The 17280-nt window shown below is 36.2% G+C and overlaps 1 protein-coding gene across 1 annotated transcript in view; it reads right to left on the bottom strand.

Annotated features, from left to right (window-relative positions):
- The window catches only part of LOC102804847 (uncharacterized), a 179915-nt gene that overhangs the window by 84333 nt on the left and 78302 nt on the right, over positions 1-17280 (bottom strand). Inside the window, exons 47-54 of the mRNA XM_085493076.1 lie at positions 14929-15241; positions 9020-9081; positions 6602-6762; positions 6219-6438; positions 4436-4590; positions 4247-4325; positions 2307-2441; positions 1320-1370 (exon numbers count right to left, since the gene is read on the bottom strand). Of these exons, the coding sequence (XP_085349202.1) occupies positions 1320-1370; positions 2307-2441; positions 4247-4325; positions 4436-4590; positions 6219-6438; positions 6602-6762; positions 9020-9081; positions 14929-15241 (1176 nt within the window). The remainder of the gene's footprint in view (positions 1-1319; positions 1371-2306; positions 2442-4246; positions 4326-4435; positions 4591-6218; positions 6439-6601; positions 6763-9019; positions 9082-14928; positions 15242-17280) is intronic.

The raw sequence follows: 17280 nt of genomic DNA, 5'->3' as shown, positions 1-17280 counted from the left end.
GAAATACACAGCCACAACAGTGGCAATATGAAGCCACCATGATAGTGGTAATACACAGCCACCATGATAGTGGCAATATACAGCCACCACGATAGTGGAAATACACAGCCACCACGATAGTGGAAATACACAGCCACCACAATAGTGGCAATATGCAGCCACCACGATAATGGCAATATGCAGCCACCACGATAGTAGAAATACATAGCCACCACGATAGTAGAAATACACAGCCACCACGATAGTGGCAATATGCAGCCACCACGATAGTGGCAATATGCAGTCACCACGATAGTGGCAATATGCAGCCACCACGATAGTGGCAATATGCAGCCACCACGATAGTGGAAATACACAGCCACCATGATATAGGCAATACACAGCCACCACGATAGTGGCAATATGCAGCCACCATGATAGTAGAAATACACAGCCACCCTGATAGAGGCAAAATGCAACCACCAAAATAGTAGAAATACACAGCCACCACGATAGTGGCAATACACAGCCACCATGATAGTGGCAATATGCAGCCACCACGATAGTGGAAATACACAGCCACCATGATAGTGGCAATATGCAGCCACCACGACAGTGGCAATACACAGCCACCATGATAGTGGAAATACACAGCCACCACGATAGTGGAAATACACAGCCACCATGATAGTGGCAATATGCAGCCACCACGATAGTGGAAATACACAGCCACCATGATAGTGGCAATATGCAGCCACCACGACAATGGCAATATGCAGCCACCACGATAGTGGCAATACACAGCCACCATGATAGTGGAAATACACAGCCACCATGATAGTGGCAATATGCAGCCACCACGATAGTGGAAATACACAGCCACCATGATAGTGGCAATATGCAGCCACCACGACAGTGGCAATATGCAGCCACCATGATAGTGGCAATACACAGCCACCATGATAGTGGCAATATGCAGCCACCACGATAGTGATGACAGCATCAGTTGCTCGAAGTGGTATAATGGATTAATTAAATGTTCTTTAGCATAAAGAGCAGATGACAAGGCTGACATTAAAAAATTACCTTTTTTTTAAATACCCTTTGAATACAAGCCTTGTATTCGTATGCATGACACTGAGTAATGAGATTCATTATTACAATTAATCGACAGCAATGACATTCACTCATATTTATATTACATGTAGTAAGTTATAGTTTTGCATCAATATTAATAAATGTACGTACACTTAAATAAAGTGGTACAATGCTATTCATATCTATGCAAAGTTTTGTTTTGCACTGACCCTATCACAAGAGAATCAATCATACTGTCTTACTTGATTTGTGTTTGTCCTCTTCTGCCTCAGTTTTCTGCACAGGTCTTACTCCTGACAATAAAAATTCAGATATATGGGATTTACAGGATATCAAAATTGTCAACCTACAATATGGTAGTTATTTGATGATTGGAGATCATTTTCAAGAACAACATTTAAGTCACATTGACTCCTTGCCTTAAAGAACACAGTGCAATACAATCCCCTTTCTCCAAACTCACAAAATTCATGATATCAAAAAGAGAATGAGAAGAGGTTTTCATCGATTTAGGTTTCTAAGACACTGTCTATGCATAGCACAACGGCGAGCCTTCTTGTATGATTTGGTGTTTAATTTCAGCGTCTTTGGCTACTGCGTCTTTCAATACCACAATTATTATCAGTTTCTGTAAACTAGTTACAAACTGGTCAATGCTTTCAGTGTTGTATTGAGTCACATGCCGAAATCGATAAATTCAAACTCAGCGTTCGTTTGGGGAAGAAAGTAGTCTTCTAATGCTTTATTCAGTTTCTTGTAAGCATTGTCATATTCAGGTTCAGCGGGCGTGGTTAGCAAATCTCAAACAAGTCGTCGCCACCTCAGTCCAAAAGCATAGCTCTTTTCTGCTCTGGGTCAGCGATCTTTCAAGCTACACAGCTATTTTCAAAGCGTGATAACCAACATTTCCAACATGGTGCTAATGTATTGGTGTTCCCATGGACGTCAAACAGAGATAACTGAAAAAACATGAAACCTGCAACAATCCTCGTTGCCAATGTTAAATATTGAGATGTCCGTATAACATGTGGCATTTGGCAGGGAAACACAAGAGATGAGACAACACACACACACTGAGTGCTGAGCATACCGACACATGTTTATTAAAAATCCAGGCTTTATATACATGAACAATTGTTACATAATAGTAAGGACACCAGGTCTAACAGACCATTCATATTGAGATCACTACAAGACCCAGCTTAAAATTTACCAATATAGATACATACCTAACAGTTTGATTTGTCTCTTGGTTTGTCTATCTTCCATGTGATCATCCAACCATTGCACACATTGGAAAACATATTCATTTTCTGAATCTTCAGATTCTCTAACTAGTATTGTATCAACAAATACACCAGCACCTGAAATATACTTACAAGTATTAAACAAGAAATGCTAAATTGATTCAAGGATTAATTAGAATACACTGCAGTAATATCCAGGAATTACGATGAAACAAATAGATTCAAATATAGCACAACTATTACCACCTTGTTCATTGAGAGTCTTAATTAAATAACAAATGGATGGATACAAACTAACAATGCAATATCTTTTCTTTGTAGGGCAAAAGATAGGTATGAAAGTCCTTAGACAATGCAATGGTATATTGAAATGTTTTGCACGAAAAATACTAGCTAAAATTTAGGTGTGGACAATTCTGACCAAAAATCGACAATAATAAATAACAAAGTCATAATAATTACATAAAAAATTATTAATGTTCCTCAAATATTACTACATGTACCATAATAATCTCAATGTCTTCTTATATAACATGAATTGTAAAAATGTTCCTAACAAAATAATAGTACAGCAACATATCTAATCAAACTTTGACAAGTAAACATATTTATCAAATAATAGTGCATGTATATGTACAGTATTAATTAATAATCTAAATCACCCTTACAAAATACGAGCCATGCATGGCACAGTTTCCATTAGTTATCAAATTTAAGATATATAGTTTTGTATATAGTAATATAGTTGGAACATAAACATGTCAGAAGTATGCATCCAGAAGATGATGCTTGATTTTGATGATTTTTTAACATTGAAATGATTGACATCTTGTATCTGATTATCAAACGAGTACTTGTCCATATTGAGAAATATTGCCCTGGATCAGCATTAATTAGAACAAAATGGCCACCAGTTGGCCATTTTGAATACATCTATACATCTACATGTATAACATAATGTATAATGAATATATAAAATTTGAACAATCCGTGAAAGCATGCCAGAGATACGACTCTAGAAGCGCATTCATTTAAACAAAATGGCCGTCAGTCAGCCATTTCAAATTCGATCTGAAACATAAAATGACGTGCACCAGGAACCCAAAATCTCTAATGTATGTACCAAGTTTGAACAAAATCCATCTATAAACACCAAGATTCAGTTCTGGAATGCCAGAAATTATTGATTTTTGATGTTTTTTTTATCAGAAAAATGAATATATAAAATTTGATCATAAGTCAGTCAAAGCATGGCAGAGATACATGTATGGCACTAGAACTGCGATCATTAAAACAAAATAGCTGCTAGACGGCCATTTTAAATAGGATCTGAAAAATAAAATGATGTGCATCAAGGTGGTAAAACATTGCATTTGTCACATATTTTGTTACATTTATTTAATTGACAGAGCTTGGAAATCATATTACTATTATTTTGTTCTCATTATAAGCAGTTAAATGTCTTCATTCCATCTGCTCATTTCTAAGTCTAATTTTTTTATTTTAGTCAAATTTTACCCCATTTATTGAAAATTGTGCTTGCTAAAAATAAACCTAGAACACATACCAAAATCGAAGTTGACTGAGATTCCAAACCCTTTAATATGCTATCTAAGTTTGAGCAAAATTGGATAAAAACTGTGTTGAGTTATTGAAACCACAAGAAAAACTACAACAAGAACAGATATTTCCCCTGATATACCTTCACCATCAAGGTAAACAGAAAGTATCATCAAATGCACTAGTATACTAAAAATTATCTATAAACCAAATGTTAAGAAAAACAAAGTTATGAAGCTTTTCAAGCGATGTCATAGATTTAGAGCATTTTGATACTTTAACAGTAGATCAATGCATTACGTACAACAAATTATATGAATTGGAATGAAACTGATATTGAATGAAAACAATCTCAGTCTTACCGTATCCAACACCATTATGTGATAGTTCTACCATTGACAGCTCTCCAAGCGATACAGCTTCCAGTGTGAAACTGTCAATCTGAAAATTATTAGACATAATTTATGTTTCTCTTCTGTGGATCGTGACAATTGATCAGAAATGTTGCACAAGTACTAAAAATATACAGTATTAGGTTCATGAAGGCTCACCTGATCTTTCTGGAATTTCTCATTGTGATCTTTACTGTAGAATAGAAGTCTTTCACCACTATCCCCTCTTTCACCATACAATGTGAGAAATAGTTTGGCGTCAGTATTAGCAGCCCATCTATCACCGGTATGTACTAGTACTTGATATTTAAATACTGTGAATTGACATACAGCATTAGATCAGGATCTACATATATATGACTGTGAATGGACATACTGAATTAGATCAGGATCTACAAATATGTGACTGTGAATAGACATACTGCATTAGATCAGGATCTACATATATGTGACTGAATGGACATACTGCATTAGATCAGGATCTACAAATATGCGACTGAATGGACATACTGCATTAGATCAGGATCTACATATATGTGACTGTGAATGGACATACTGAATTAGATCAGGATCTACATATATGTGACTGAATAGACATACTGCATTAGATCAAGATCTACAAATATGTGACTGAATAGACATACTGCATTAGATCAGGATCTACATATATGTGACTGTGAATGGACATACTGCATTCGATCAGGATCTACAAATATGTGACTGTGAATGGACATACTGCATTCGATCAGGATCTACATATATGTGACTGTGAATGGACATACTGCATTAGATCAGGATCTACAAATATGTGACTGTGAATGGACATACTGCATTCGATCAGGATCTACATATATGTGACTGTGAATGGACATACTGCATTCGATCAGGATCTACAAATATGTGACTGTGAATGGACATACTGCATTCGATCAGGATCTACATATATGTGACTGTGAATGGACATACTGCATTCGATCAGGATCTACAAATATGTGACTGTGAATGGACATACTGCATAGATCAGGATCTACATATATGTGACTGAATGGACATACTGCATTAGATCAGGATCTAATGAAATGGACAAATCTAATAGAGGTCTACCCAAGCTGCATGTGTACAAGTATCAAAGAATTTGAACTACTGGTTCTGAAGAGCAAGTCAAAAAAATATTTTTTGATGAAAATGATGAAAATATTTGTTAGAATTGAATTGAAGATGTTGACAGGAAGTGACAAATCTGATATAGGTCCACCCAGGGTACATATACACCAAGAATCATGACATTCAGGTTAACAATTTTGAATAAGTCAAAAATATCATTTTTGAGCCAAAAATGACAAACCTATTCGCTAGAAATATAGAATTCAAGATATGATTACGAAATGAAAAAATTTGATAGAGGTCCACCCAAGGTACTACAAATACATGTAAAGTTACAAAGCAATCGTATCAGCAGTTTTCAAAAAGAAGTTGAAAATAACGTTTTTCACCAAAAATGACAAAAATATTTATCAAAATTGGAGAAATGAAGATATCATCACGAAATAAACAAATCTGAGAGAGGTCCACCCAAGGTACCTACATACTAAGTATCAAATATGTCAGAAATATTCGCTTGAACATATCCACAAGAAATGAACTAATCTGAGAGAGAACCACCCAAGGTACCTTCCTAAAAAGTTTAACAGCTATGCAGTTTGTAGTTTTTAAGAAGTCGAAAATGTACGCCGACGACGACAGACAATCAGTAATACTATAAGCTCCGCTTGACTTCGTCGACAGCGGAGCTAAAAAGATGAAATGCTAACTTTGCAATTTGTCCAATAATGTAACACCAATGTTTTGTCATTTTTTCTATAGCATATTGGTATAAACTCATTTATGAGAATATTTAATGTTAGATTTGGATAAAATCCTGATGTTTAAAAGTAATACAAACCAGGGAGTTGATCCTGTCCCTCCTTGGTAACTGGTAATTCTCTGACAATGTCAAAATCATCTTTCGTCCTTGCCATCCATCGATTGAAAGGAAATGCAAAGACAGCTTCTGAACATTTATCTCTGAGCTCTACATCTTCCAAATACCACCCTTCCCACTCATCTTCATCTATATGTCCAATACGTATCTTGTAGATTTCACCCACATTGTCCAGTGTTATCTGAAAAAAATATTCTCTATTAAGTTTACGCAACTGAAACACATCTAGATAATAGACTGATAACAATCTAATGACATATTTACATAGACAGCAGTAAAAAATGACATCCTTTTACACCAATCAATTTGTGTATTCACAAAAAAAGGTAAGTAAAGAAACTTACATCAAATTCATCAAGATTGCCAGGTTCAAGAGCAGGTTCACCACCTACAGCAATGGGTTCAGTCTTGCCATCTTCACCATACACAACAAGATATGCAAGTGCTTCACTCGGCAGGAATGAATCCTCATGGGTAGTGATGACGAGTTTCCACTCTCCCTCTGCTGATGAATGGGATATTAGCAAAGAAAAAAACAACCCAAAGTTAGTCGTTGTTAGTGGTTACTAGGCAACACAGTGTGGGGGGAAGGATAGAGGTGATAGCTAGCAAGAATGCTAGTAGGGCGATCAGTTGTGTCACACAGTGGGTTTAGTAGGATGCTTTATTAAAGATCTTAAGTTTTTGATCTGTCATGGTTAGAAAACATACAAAATTTGTCTTTTAATGATGGATGTAAGGCTATATCTTCAACTGACTTGGAAAACAACATTTTTTAAATTTCATACCCTGTCAATTCTGCTATACACATTGTTATTGTCAGCACTAGGATGAACAACTACATCAAACATGTAAATGACACTGATCTAAATTACTTAAATTGAGCAACATGAGGAAGCACTAAATGAATTATTAAAATATGCCTTGGTGGGAATTTGAATATTGTAATTTACAATGAGTTGATCACTATGAAATTTATTAAGTCCTTTACATCCCACATGTAATACATCATATTTACATCATACATGTAATACACCATATTTACATCCCACAAGTTATACACCATATTTACATCCCACATGTAATACACCATATTTACATCCCAAATGTTATACACCATATTTACATCCCACATGTTATACACCATATTTACATCCCACATGTAATACACCATATTCTACATGTAATACTCCATAATTACATCCTACATGTATTACACTATATTCATATCCCACATGTAATACACCATATTTACATTCCGCATGTAATACACCATATTTACATCCCACATGTTATACACCATATTTACATCCCACATGTAATACACCATATTTACATCCCACATGTAATACACCATATTCTACATGTAATACTCCATAATTACATCCTACATGTATTACACTATATTCATATCCCACATGTAATACACCATATTTACATTACGCGTGTAATACACCATATTTACATCCCACATGTAATACACAATATTTATATCCCACATGTAATACACCATATTTACATCATACATGTAATATGCCATATCTACATATGTACTAAGTAACAAAATTCATCCATACACAACTGAGATTCAGTTCCACAATGGTAGAAATGTATGATTTTTAGGAATTTTTTAACAGTAAACAGGGCCACAATTTGGCCATTATGAATCTGATCAGCAAACAAATACAAGTATACATGTATGTGTAATAAATAAATGCAGTTTTAAGATGAGCTGTCAAGGCATGTCAGAGATACAGTTGGAGATTCACGGATGAAGGTCAATCCACAGGTCTCAGCTTTTGGATTTCATTCTAACTAATAATGAAACCAAACTTTTGAAAATTAATTTTGTTACACAATGCAGTTCACACAGTGCCATCCTAGTCCAATGAGAAAGTATTTTTTTCTGCTCAAAAATCTTGAGGGCACAAATTTTATTCAGTAGAAAACAGGACTATTTTAAAATTGCACTAACACATATAAAGTGAACTTAAAATAAAGTTTGATTAAAAGATAACACCATCCACTTTAAAGGCCACAATAAAACTACTGAATATTTGTATTGCATATTCAAAATGGCTAACCTTCGTGCAAACAAATCTTGTGTATATGCAAAGGTTTTCAAACCAAACAGCATAAAGCTCAATACTGTTTTATAGCTCATTTTGTTTATTAGCAGGTAAATTCAGTGCAAATTCAGTTGCCTTGAGGTATTCTTTTATATTTGTTATACAAGAAGCTTGAAGGAAAGCTTGGGAAATGCTGCGTGTTGCTTTTAATATATCGGTATACATATTCCATATTCAACTTGCTCTAGGCAAATATTTTTTTATCATCGTCCAATTTACATAATAGAAATAAATCATGGGATATCAAATATTCTACTAGTGTATCATCGTGACAGCAACGAATACATTTCTGTGATTGTAAGAGACCATGATTTAATTTATGAGAGCCATGCTTGAATTGTACAATATAGCATAATAGTACATGTAAAGGTTTTTGGCACGTTAATTGTTATATGATTTTATATTGTGTTGTCCCTAAAATAAACAAAAATGACAATGATACATGTATAATAGCAACAAATCACAGCCTGGAATGTATACCATTTGATTTTGTACAGAACTCCATCTACAAGCACATTGACACTTGTTTGTATATGTATACATTGCTGGGCTGTGGTTTATTGTTTAAATTTGTGACAATATTGAACCATGGTAAATAAAATACCATTGATGACATTTACTGATGAAGTTTACCTGGTTTCCCTGGCAACAACTCTCTTTCAATTTCCTGGTCATCTTCCCCAACATCCAGCCACCTGAGTGAAAAGAAATGTATCGTGATTATAATTTCAATATTTATTAAAAACACTGATATATTTTAATAGACAGGTTTCTAGTTCACACAGAATTTGGTATAAACAACAAGCAAACTTATTTATGGTTTGAAATTCTCATGTATCAAATAGAACTAGGGTATTTTGTAGGGCATCCAAAGTCATTCCATGACTTCATGAATTGTGAATAGAACTAGGGTATTTTGTAGGACAACCAAAGTCTTTCCATGACTTCATGAATTGTGAATAGAACTAGAGAATCTAGTAGGACACCCAAAGTCTTTCCATGACTTCATGAATTGTGAATAGAACTAGAAAATCTAGTAGGACACCCAAAATCCTTCCATGACTTCATGAATTGTGAATAGAACTAGAGAATCTAGTAGGACACCCAAAGTCTTTCCATGACTTCATGAATTGTGAATAGGACTAGAGAATCTAGTAGGACACCCAAAATCCTTCCATGACTTCATAAATTGTGAATAGAACTAGAGAATCTAGTAGGACATCCAAAGTCCTTCCATTACTCCATGAATTATGAGTAGAACTAGAGAATCTAGTAGGGCGTCCAAAGTCCTTCCATGACTCCATGAATTGTGAATAGAACTAGACAATCTAGTAGGACACCCAAAATCCTACCATGACTCCACGAATTGTGAATAGAACTAGAGAATCTAGTAGGACACCCAAAGTCTTTCCATGACTTCATGAATTGTGAATAGAACTAGAGAATCTAGTAGGACACCCAAAATCCTTCCATGACTTCATGAATTGTGAATAGAGCTAGAGAATCTAGTAGGACATCCAAAGTCCTTCCATTACTACATGAATTGTGAATAGAACTAGAGAATCTAGTAGGGCATCCAAAGTCCTTTCATGACTCCACGAATTGTGAATAGAACTAGAGAATCTAGTAGAGCACCCAAAGTCCTTCCATGACTCCATGAATTGTGAATAGAACTAGAGAATCTAGTAGGACACCCAAAGTCGTTCCATTACTCCACGAATTGTGAATAGAACTAGAGAATCTAGTAGGGCATCCAAAGGCCTTCCATGACTCCATGAATTGTGAATAGAACTAGAGAATCTAGTAGGACACCCAAAATCGTTCCATTACTCCACGAATTGTGAATAGAACTAGAGAATCTAGTAGGATACCCAAAGTCCTTCCATGACTCCATGAATTGTGAATAGAACTAGAGAATCTAGTAGGACACCCAAAGTTGTTCCATTACTCCACGAATTGTGAATAGAACTAGAGAATCTAGTAGGGCATCCAAAGTCCTTTCATGACTCCACAAATTGTGAATAGAACTAGAGAATCTAGTAGAGCACCCAAAGTCCTTCCATTACTCCATGAATTGTGAATAGAACTAGAGAATCTAGTAGGGCATCCAAAGGCCTTCCATGACTTCATGAATTGTGAATAGACCTAGAGAATCTAGTAGGGCATCCAAAGTCCTTTCATGACTCCACAAATTGTGAATAGAACTAGAGAATCTAGTAGAGCACCCAAAGTCCTTCCATTACTCCATGAATTGTGAATAGAACTAGAGAATCTAGTAGGGCATCCAAAGTCCTTCCATGACTCCATGAATTGTGAATAGAACTAGAGAATCTAGTAGGGCATCCAAAGGCCTTCTATGACTCCATGAATTGTGGATAGAACTAGAGAATCTAGTAGGACTCTCAAAGTCGTTCCATTACTCCATGAATTGTGAATAGAACTAGAGAATCTAGTAGGACACACAAAGTCGTTCCATTACTCCACGAATTGTGAATAGAACTAGAGAATCTAGTAGGGCATCCAAAGGCCTTCTATGACTCCATGAATTGTGAATAGAACTAGAGAATCTAGTAGGACACCCAAAGTCGTTCCATTACTCCACAAATTGTGAATAGAACTAGAGAATCTAGTAGGGCATCCAAAGTCCTTCCATGACTCCATGAATTGTGAATAGAATTAGAGAATCTAGTAGGGCATCCAAAGTCCTTCCCTTACTCCATGAATTGTGAATAGAACTAGAGAATCTAGTAGGCCACCCAAAGTCATTCCATTACTCCATGAATTGTGAATAGAACTAGAGAATCTAGTAGGGCACCCAAAGTCCTTCCATTACTCCATGAATTGTGAATAGAACTAGAGAATCTAGTAGGGCATCCAAAGGCCTTCCATTACTTTATGAATTGTGAATAGAACTAGAGAATCTAGTAGGGCATCCAAAGTCCTTCCATTACTCCATGAATGGTGAATAGAACTAGAGAATCTAGTAGGACACCCAAAGTCCTTCCATGACTCCATAAATTGTGAATAGAACTAAAGAATCTAGTAGGGCACCCAAAGTCCTTCCATTACTCCATGAATTGTGAATAGAACTAGAGAATCTAGTAGGGCACCCAAAGTCTTTCCATGACTCCATGAATTGTGAATAGAACTAGAGAATCTAGTAGGGCATCCAAAGTCCTTCCATTACTCCATGAATTGTGAATAGAACTAGAGAATCTAGTAGGCCACCCAAAGTCCTTCCATTACTCCATGAATTGTGAATAGACCTAGAGAATCTAGTAGGGCACCCAAAGTCCTTCCATTACTCCATGAATTGTGAATAGAACTAGATAATCTAGTAGGGCATCCAAAGTCCTTCCATGACTCCATGAATTGTGACTAGACCTAGAGAATCTAGTAGGGCATCCAAAGGCCTTCCATTACTCCATGAATTGTGAATAGAACTAGAGAATCTAGTAGGGCATCCAAAGTCCTTCCATGACTCCATGAATTGTGAATAGAACTATAGAATCTAGTAGGGCATCCAAAGTCCTTCCATGACTCCATGAATTGTGAATAGAATTAGAGAATCTAGTAGGGCATCCAAAGTCCTTCCATTACTCCATGAATTGTGAATAGAACTAGAGAATCTAGTAGGCCACCCAAAGTCATTCCATTACTCCATGAATTGTGAATAGAACTAGAGAATCTAGTAGGGCACCCAAAGTCCTTCCATTACTCCATGAATTGTGAATAGAACTAGATAATCTAGTAGGGCATCCAAAGTCCTTCCATGACTCCATGAATTGTGAATAGAACTAGAGAATCTAGTAGAACATCCAAAGTCCTTCCATGACTCCATGAATTGTGAATAGAACTAGAGAATCTAGTAGGGCATCCAAAGTCCTTCCATGACTCCATGAATTGTGAATAGAACTAGAGAATCTAGTAGGGCATCCAAAGGCCTCCCATTACTCCATGAATTGTGAATAGAACTAGAGAATCTAGTAGGACATCCAAAGTCCTTCCATTACTCCATGAATGGCGAATAGAACTAGAGAATCTAGTAGGACACCCAAAGTCCTTCCATGACTCCATAAATTGTGAATAGAACTAAAGAATCTAGTAGGGTACCCAAAGTCCTTCCATTACTCCATGAATTGTGAATAGAACTAGAGAATCTAGTAGGGCACCCAAAGTCTTTCCATGACTCCATGAATTGTGAATAGAACTAGAGAATCTAGTAGGGCATCCAAAGTCCTTCCATTACTCCATGAATTGTGAATAGAACTAGAGAATCTAGTAGGCCACCCAAAGTCCTTCCATTACTCCATGAATTGTGAATAGAACTAGAGAATCTAGTAGGGCACCCAAAGTCCTTCCATTACTCCATGAATTGTGAATAGAACTAGATAATCTAGTAGGGCATCCAAAGTCCTTCCATGACTCCATGAATTGTGAATAGAACTAGAGAATCTAGTAGGGCATCCAAAGGCCTTCCATTACTCTATGAATTGTGAATAGAACTGAAGAATCTAGTAGGACATCCAAAGTCCTTCCATTACTTCATGAATTGTGAATAGAACTAGAGAATCTAGTAGGGCATCCAAAGTCCTTCCATGACTCCATGAATTGTGAATAGAACTAGAGAATCTAGTAGGGCATCCAAAGTCCTTCCATGACTCCATGAATTGTGAATAGACCTAGAGAATCTAGTAGGGCATCCAAAGGCCTTCCATTACTCCATGAATTGTGAATAGAACTAGAGAATCTAGTAGGACATCTAAAGTCCTTCCATGACTCCATGAATTGTGAATAGAACTAGAGAATCTAGTAGGGCATCCAAAGTCCTTCCATGACTCCATGAATTGTGAATAGACCTAGAGAATCTAGTAGGGCATCCAAAGGCCTTCCATTACTCCATGAATTGTGAATAGAACTAGAGAATCTAGTAGGGCATCCAAAGTCCTTCCATGACTCCATGAATTGTGAATAGACCTAGAGAATCTAGTAGGGCATCCAAAGGCCTTCCATTACTCCATGAATTGTGAATAGACCTAGAGAATCTAGTAGGGCATCCAAAGTCCTTCCATGACTCCATGAATTGTGAATAAAACTAGAGAATCTAGTAGGGCATCCAAAGTCCTTCCATTACTCCATGAATTGTGAATAGAACTAGAGAATCTAGTAGGGCATCCAAAGTCCTTCCATGACTCCATGAATTGTGAATAGAACTAGAGAATCTAGTAGGGCATCCAAAGTCCTTCCATGACTCCGTGAATTGTGAATAGACCTAGAGAATCTAGTAGGGCATCCAAAGGCCTTCCATTACTCCATGAATTGTGAATAGAACTAGAGAATCTAATAGGGCATCCAAAGTCCTTCCATTACTCCATGAATGGTGAATAGAACTAGAGAATCTAGTAGGACACCCAAAGTCCTTCCATGACTCCATAAATTGTGAATAGAACTAAAGAATCTAGTAGGGCACCCAAAGTCCTTTCATTACTCCATGAATTGTGAATAGAACTAGAGAATCTAGTAGGGCACCCAAAGGCCTCCCATTACTCCATGAATTGTGAATAGAACGAGAGAATCTAGTAGAACACCCAAAGTCTTTCCATGACTTCATGAATTGTGAATAGAACTAGAGAATCTAGTAGGGCACCCAAAGTCCTTCCATTACTCCATGAATTGTGAATAGAACTAGAGAATCTAGTAGGGCACCCAAAGTCCTTCCATTACTCCATGAATTGTGAACAGAACTAGAGAATCTAGTAGGGTATCCCAAATCCTTCCATTACTCCATGAATTGTGAATAGAACTAGAGAATCTAGTAGTACACCCAAAGTCCTTTCAGGAATTGTGAATAGATAGCTCCGCTGTTAGCAATGTTCATTTCGATTAAAGAACAGAAGATATCATTAGAAAATGAACAATATGTATAGTATCAAAGCAATCAGACTTGCTGTTTACAACAAAAATTCAAAAATATCATTTTTCACCAAAAATGACAAAAATATTCATCAAAATTAGATAATTGAAGATATCATCACACACTAAACAAATCTAAGAGAGATTCAGATGTTGTACATATATATATATATAATATCAAAGCAATTAGATATCACTTATATCACTTTTTACCAAAAATGACAAAAATATTCAACAAAATTAGAAAATTGAAGATATCATCATGCAATGAACAAATCTGAGAGGTCCACATGTAGTACCTATATATATAATATCAAAGCAATCAGACTTGCGTTTTTTAACAAGAAGTCGAAAATATCACTTTTTACCAAAAATTACCAAAATATTCACCAAAATTAGAGAATTGAAGATATTATCATGAAATAAACAAATCTAAGAGAGGCCTACCCAAGGTACATGTACATATACACCAAGTATTAAAGCATTCAGGGTTATAGTTTTCAAGAAGTCGAAAAAGTAAAAAGTTGACACAAATGATGACGGACAATCACTCATATGATAAGCTCGACAAAGTCAACAGCGGAGCTAAAAATCTAGTAAGCACCCAAAGTCCTGTCATGAATACATACCTAGAGCATGGGAAATGGAATTCAGCATCTGAATCTTGTGCTTCTTTAACAATAACTTTTTCACAGAACCATCCCTGTCCAGCTTCTTTGTTGTCATGACCTACAACAACTTTCTGTAGTTCCCCCAAGGAGACAGCTTCAATTTCAAACATATCGACCTGTCCCTCCTGAAACTGGTTTTCATTGTTCAGTGATTTAAACAGAACTCTGTTGCCGGTATCTCCCCTCTCTCCATAGATACACATGTAGATGGTAGCTTCACAAGCAGCATTTTCTATTTCACCAGTGAACACAGTAATAAAGTATCTGAATACTGAAACAAGCAAGAATACTACAGTTAGACCCAGTGCTTTTCAAGTGCTGTAAATTTTACCAGTCATTTGTATCATGTTTGAATAAATTTATCCATACACACCTAAGATCTGCACTGATGCAAACACAAAGGTCAAAACATAGACCCTGTTTTCAAACTTTATTTGAACAGGGCCTAAAACTTGTTTCCATGAAAACAGTTTTCCATTTTATCACAAGTGTCATGCAAAATGCATGTGATATTTTTGATATTATACCTCCAATATTAAATATACTTATAAAATAATTGACTTACAATATCCTAGAAGGCTTAAACATTGTTAATTTACCAACTACAAACTATATTTTGTAATAACTGAAGAAATATGATAAATGTTTCTGTAATATACCGACAAATTCATTCATCTGTGTAAAAGGTTCTTATTGTGTTTTAATGTTGAATATGTGGGCAAATTACCATTCCTAATTCTCCCAACATCATCTTTGCAATGCACTGGATTTTCTATCCAGCTGTCTATACAGTTCGTTGTGAAATGTGTGATACCACTGATAGGTTGCTAATTAATTTTTATAACCAGATACATTGTATATATTGACCACTTCATAAAGAAATTATTTGTTTAATCGCATGGGATTAACTAATAATAAAACTGTGTTCAAGAAGCAGCATACAGGTGTGCAAATGAGATTGGACATGCAGCACAAACAACAAAAGTGAAGTTACAGTTGCAATTTAGATACAGGTGATAAATTGTTCCTGACGCCTAAAATCGTTCATTAAGTTTTTATTCAAGAGTGTGTTTATTGAGACTAGCGTGAATGGGGAAACTTCGTTTCGACAATGAGATGTTATCATTGTAAATAATGTTAAATTATTTTTCTAATGCTCAGTTTATCTTTCGAAAACAACTATTTTTTGATTTGAAAAATAAATCATGCCATTTTCCCATCAAAATCCAAGCCAGAAAATCGTACTACAACATCGGCAAATCTCTTCCGCGCTGCATTTAATAAGATTAACATATTTAAATGAGCTATAGTAATTTTAACATGTTGGCATCATCCAGCATTTTGATTGGTTAATCATGCAATAGAAACATGGCAGATACCCTACAGCATCGAGCATTCATATGTGACCGGAATCATTTGCTTACGATGAAACTTACATGTAGTTGCATATTATTAGCATTTTATAACAATTCAACGAATTTATTTTTTGTGCGTTATTATAATCACTACCACATGAGGTGCCTACGTCGACTATTAGGGATCACCTGGGAAGACAAAATCACCAACCGTGAAGAAAGACCAAGACAACATCAAGCTTTGCCATGCTGAGACAAAGACGACTGCGCTGCTTGGGTCATGTTAGCCATAAAGACAAGGGACGTCTTCCAAAGAACTTGCTGTACGGTCAACTAGAGGAGGAAACACACCCAGTTGGTCGGCCACACCTGAGGTTCTCTGACGTCTGTAAAAGAGACCTAAAGGCTACTCACATAGACACACAGTCATGGGAGATAACAGCCGATGACCGCTCATCATGGAGACAAGCAGTCAGCAAAGGCATCCGGGGAGCGGAGGAGGACAGACACGAAAGACAGTGACAGAAGCGACTGAGGAGTAAAGCATCTACCAGCTCACTCGACAACTCAGTTTTCATCTGCGAGGACTGTGACTGTCACTCAAGGATTGGGCTCTACAGCCACCACAGATGCTGCTCAAGTTCAACCACATCATGGCGCAACACATCGTCTTCCTAGACAGACGGAGGCAGATGATAATCACTACTGAGTAATAATCAACAATTGTGAAACGCAGCATGACCGGATTGTGCAACTGTGATCCTTTGCTACTATGCAATGCAGTTGTGTTCGTTTTTATCTGAAACTATGTTTAGAATATACTTTCGTTACCAATAAAATAGAAAAAATGTATTTGAAAACTGACACTGGGTGATATTGTTATGAAATTTCAGGTGGTCTACTCTTTAATTCAGCAAGAAAAAAAATTGTATCAAATTTTAGATTACTTTCTTTT

This window comes from Saccoglossus kowalevskii, chromosome 18, assembly GCF_978046115.1.
Source record: "Saccoglossus kowalevskii chromosome 18, keSacKowa6.1, whole genome shotgun sequence".
NCBI lineage: Eukaryota > Metazoa > Hemichordata > Enteropneusta > Harrimaniidae > Saccoglossus > Saccoglossus kowalevskii.
This window is presented reverse-complemented; position numbering and strand designations above follow the sequence as displayed.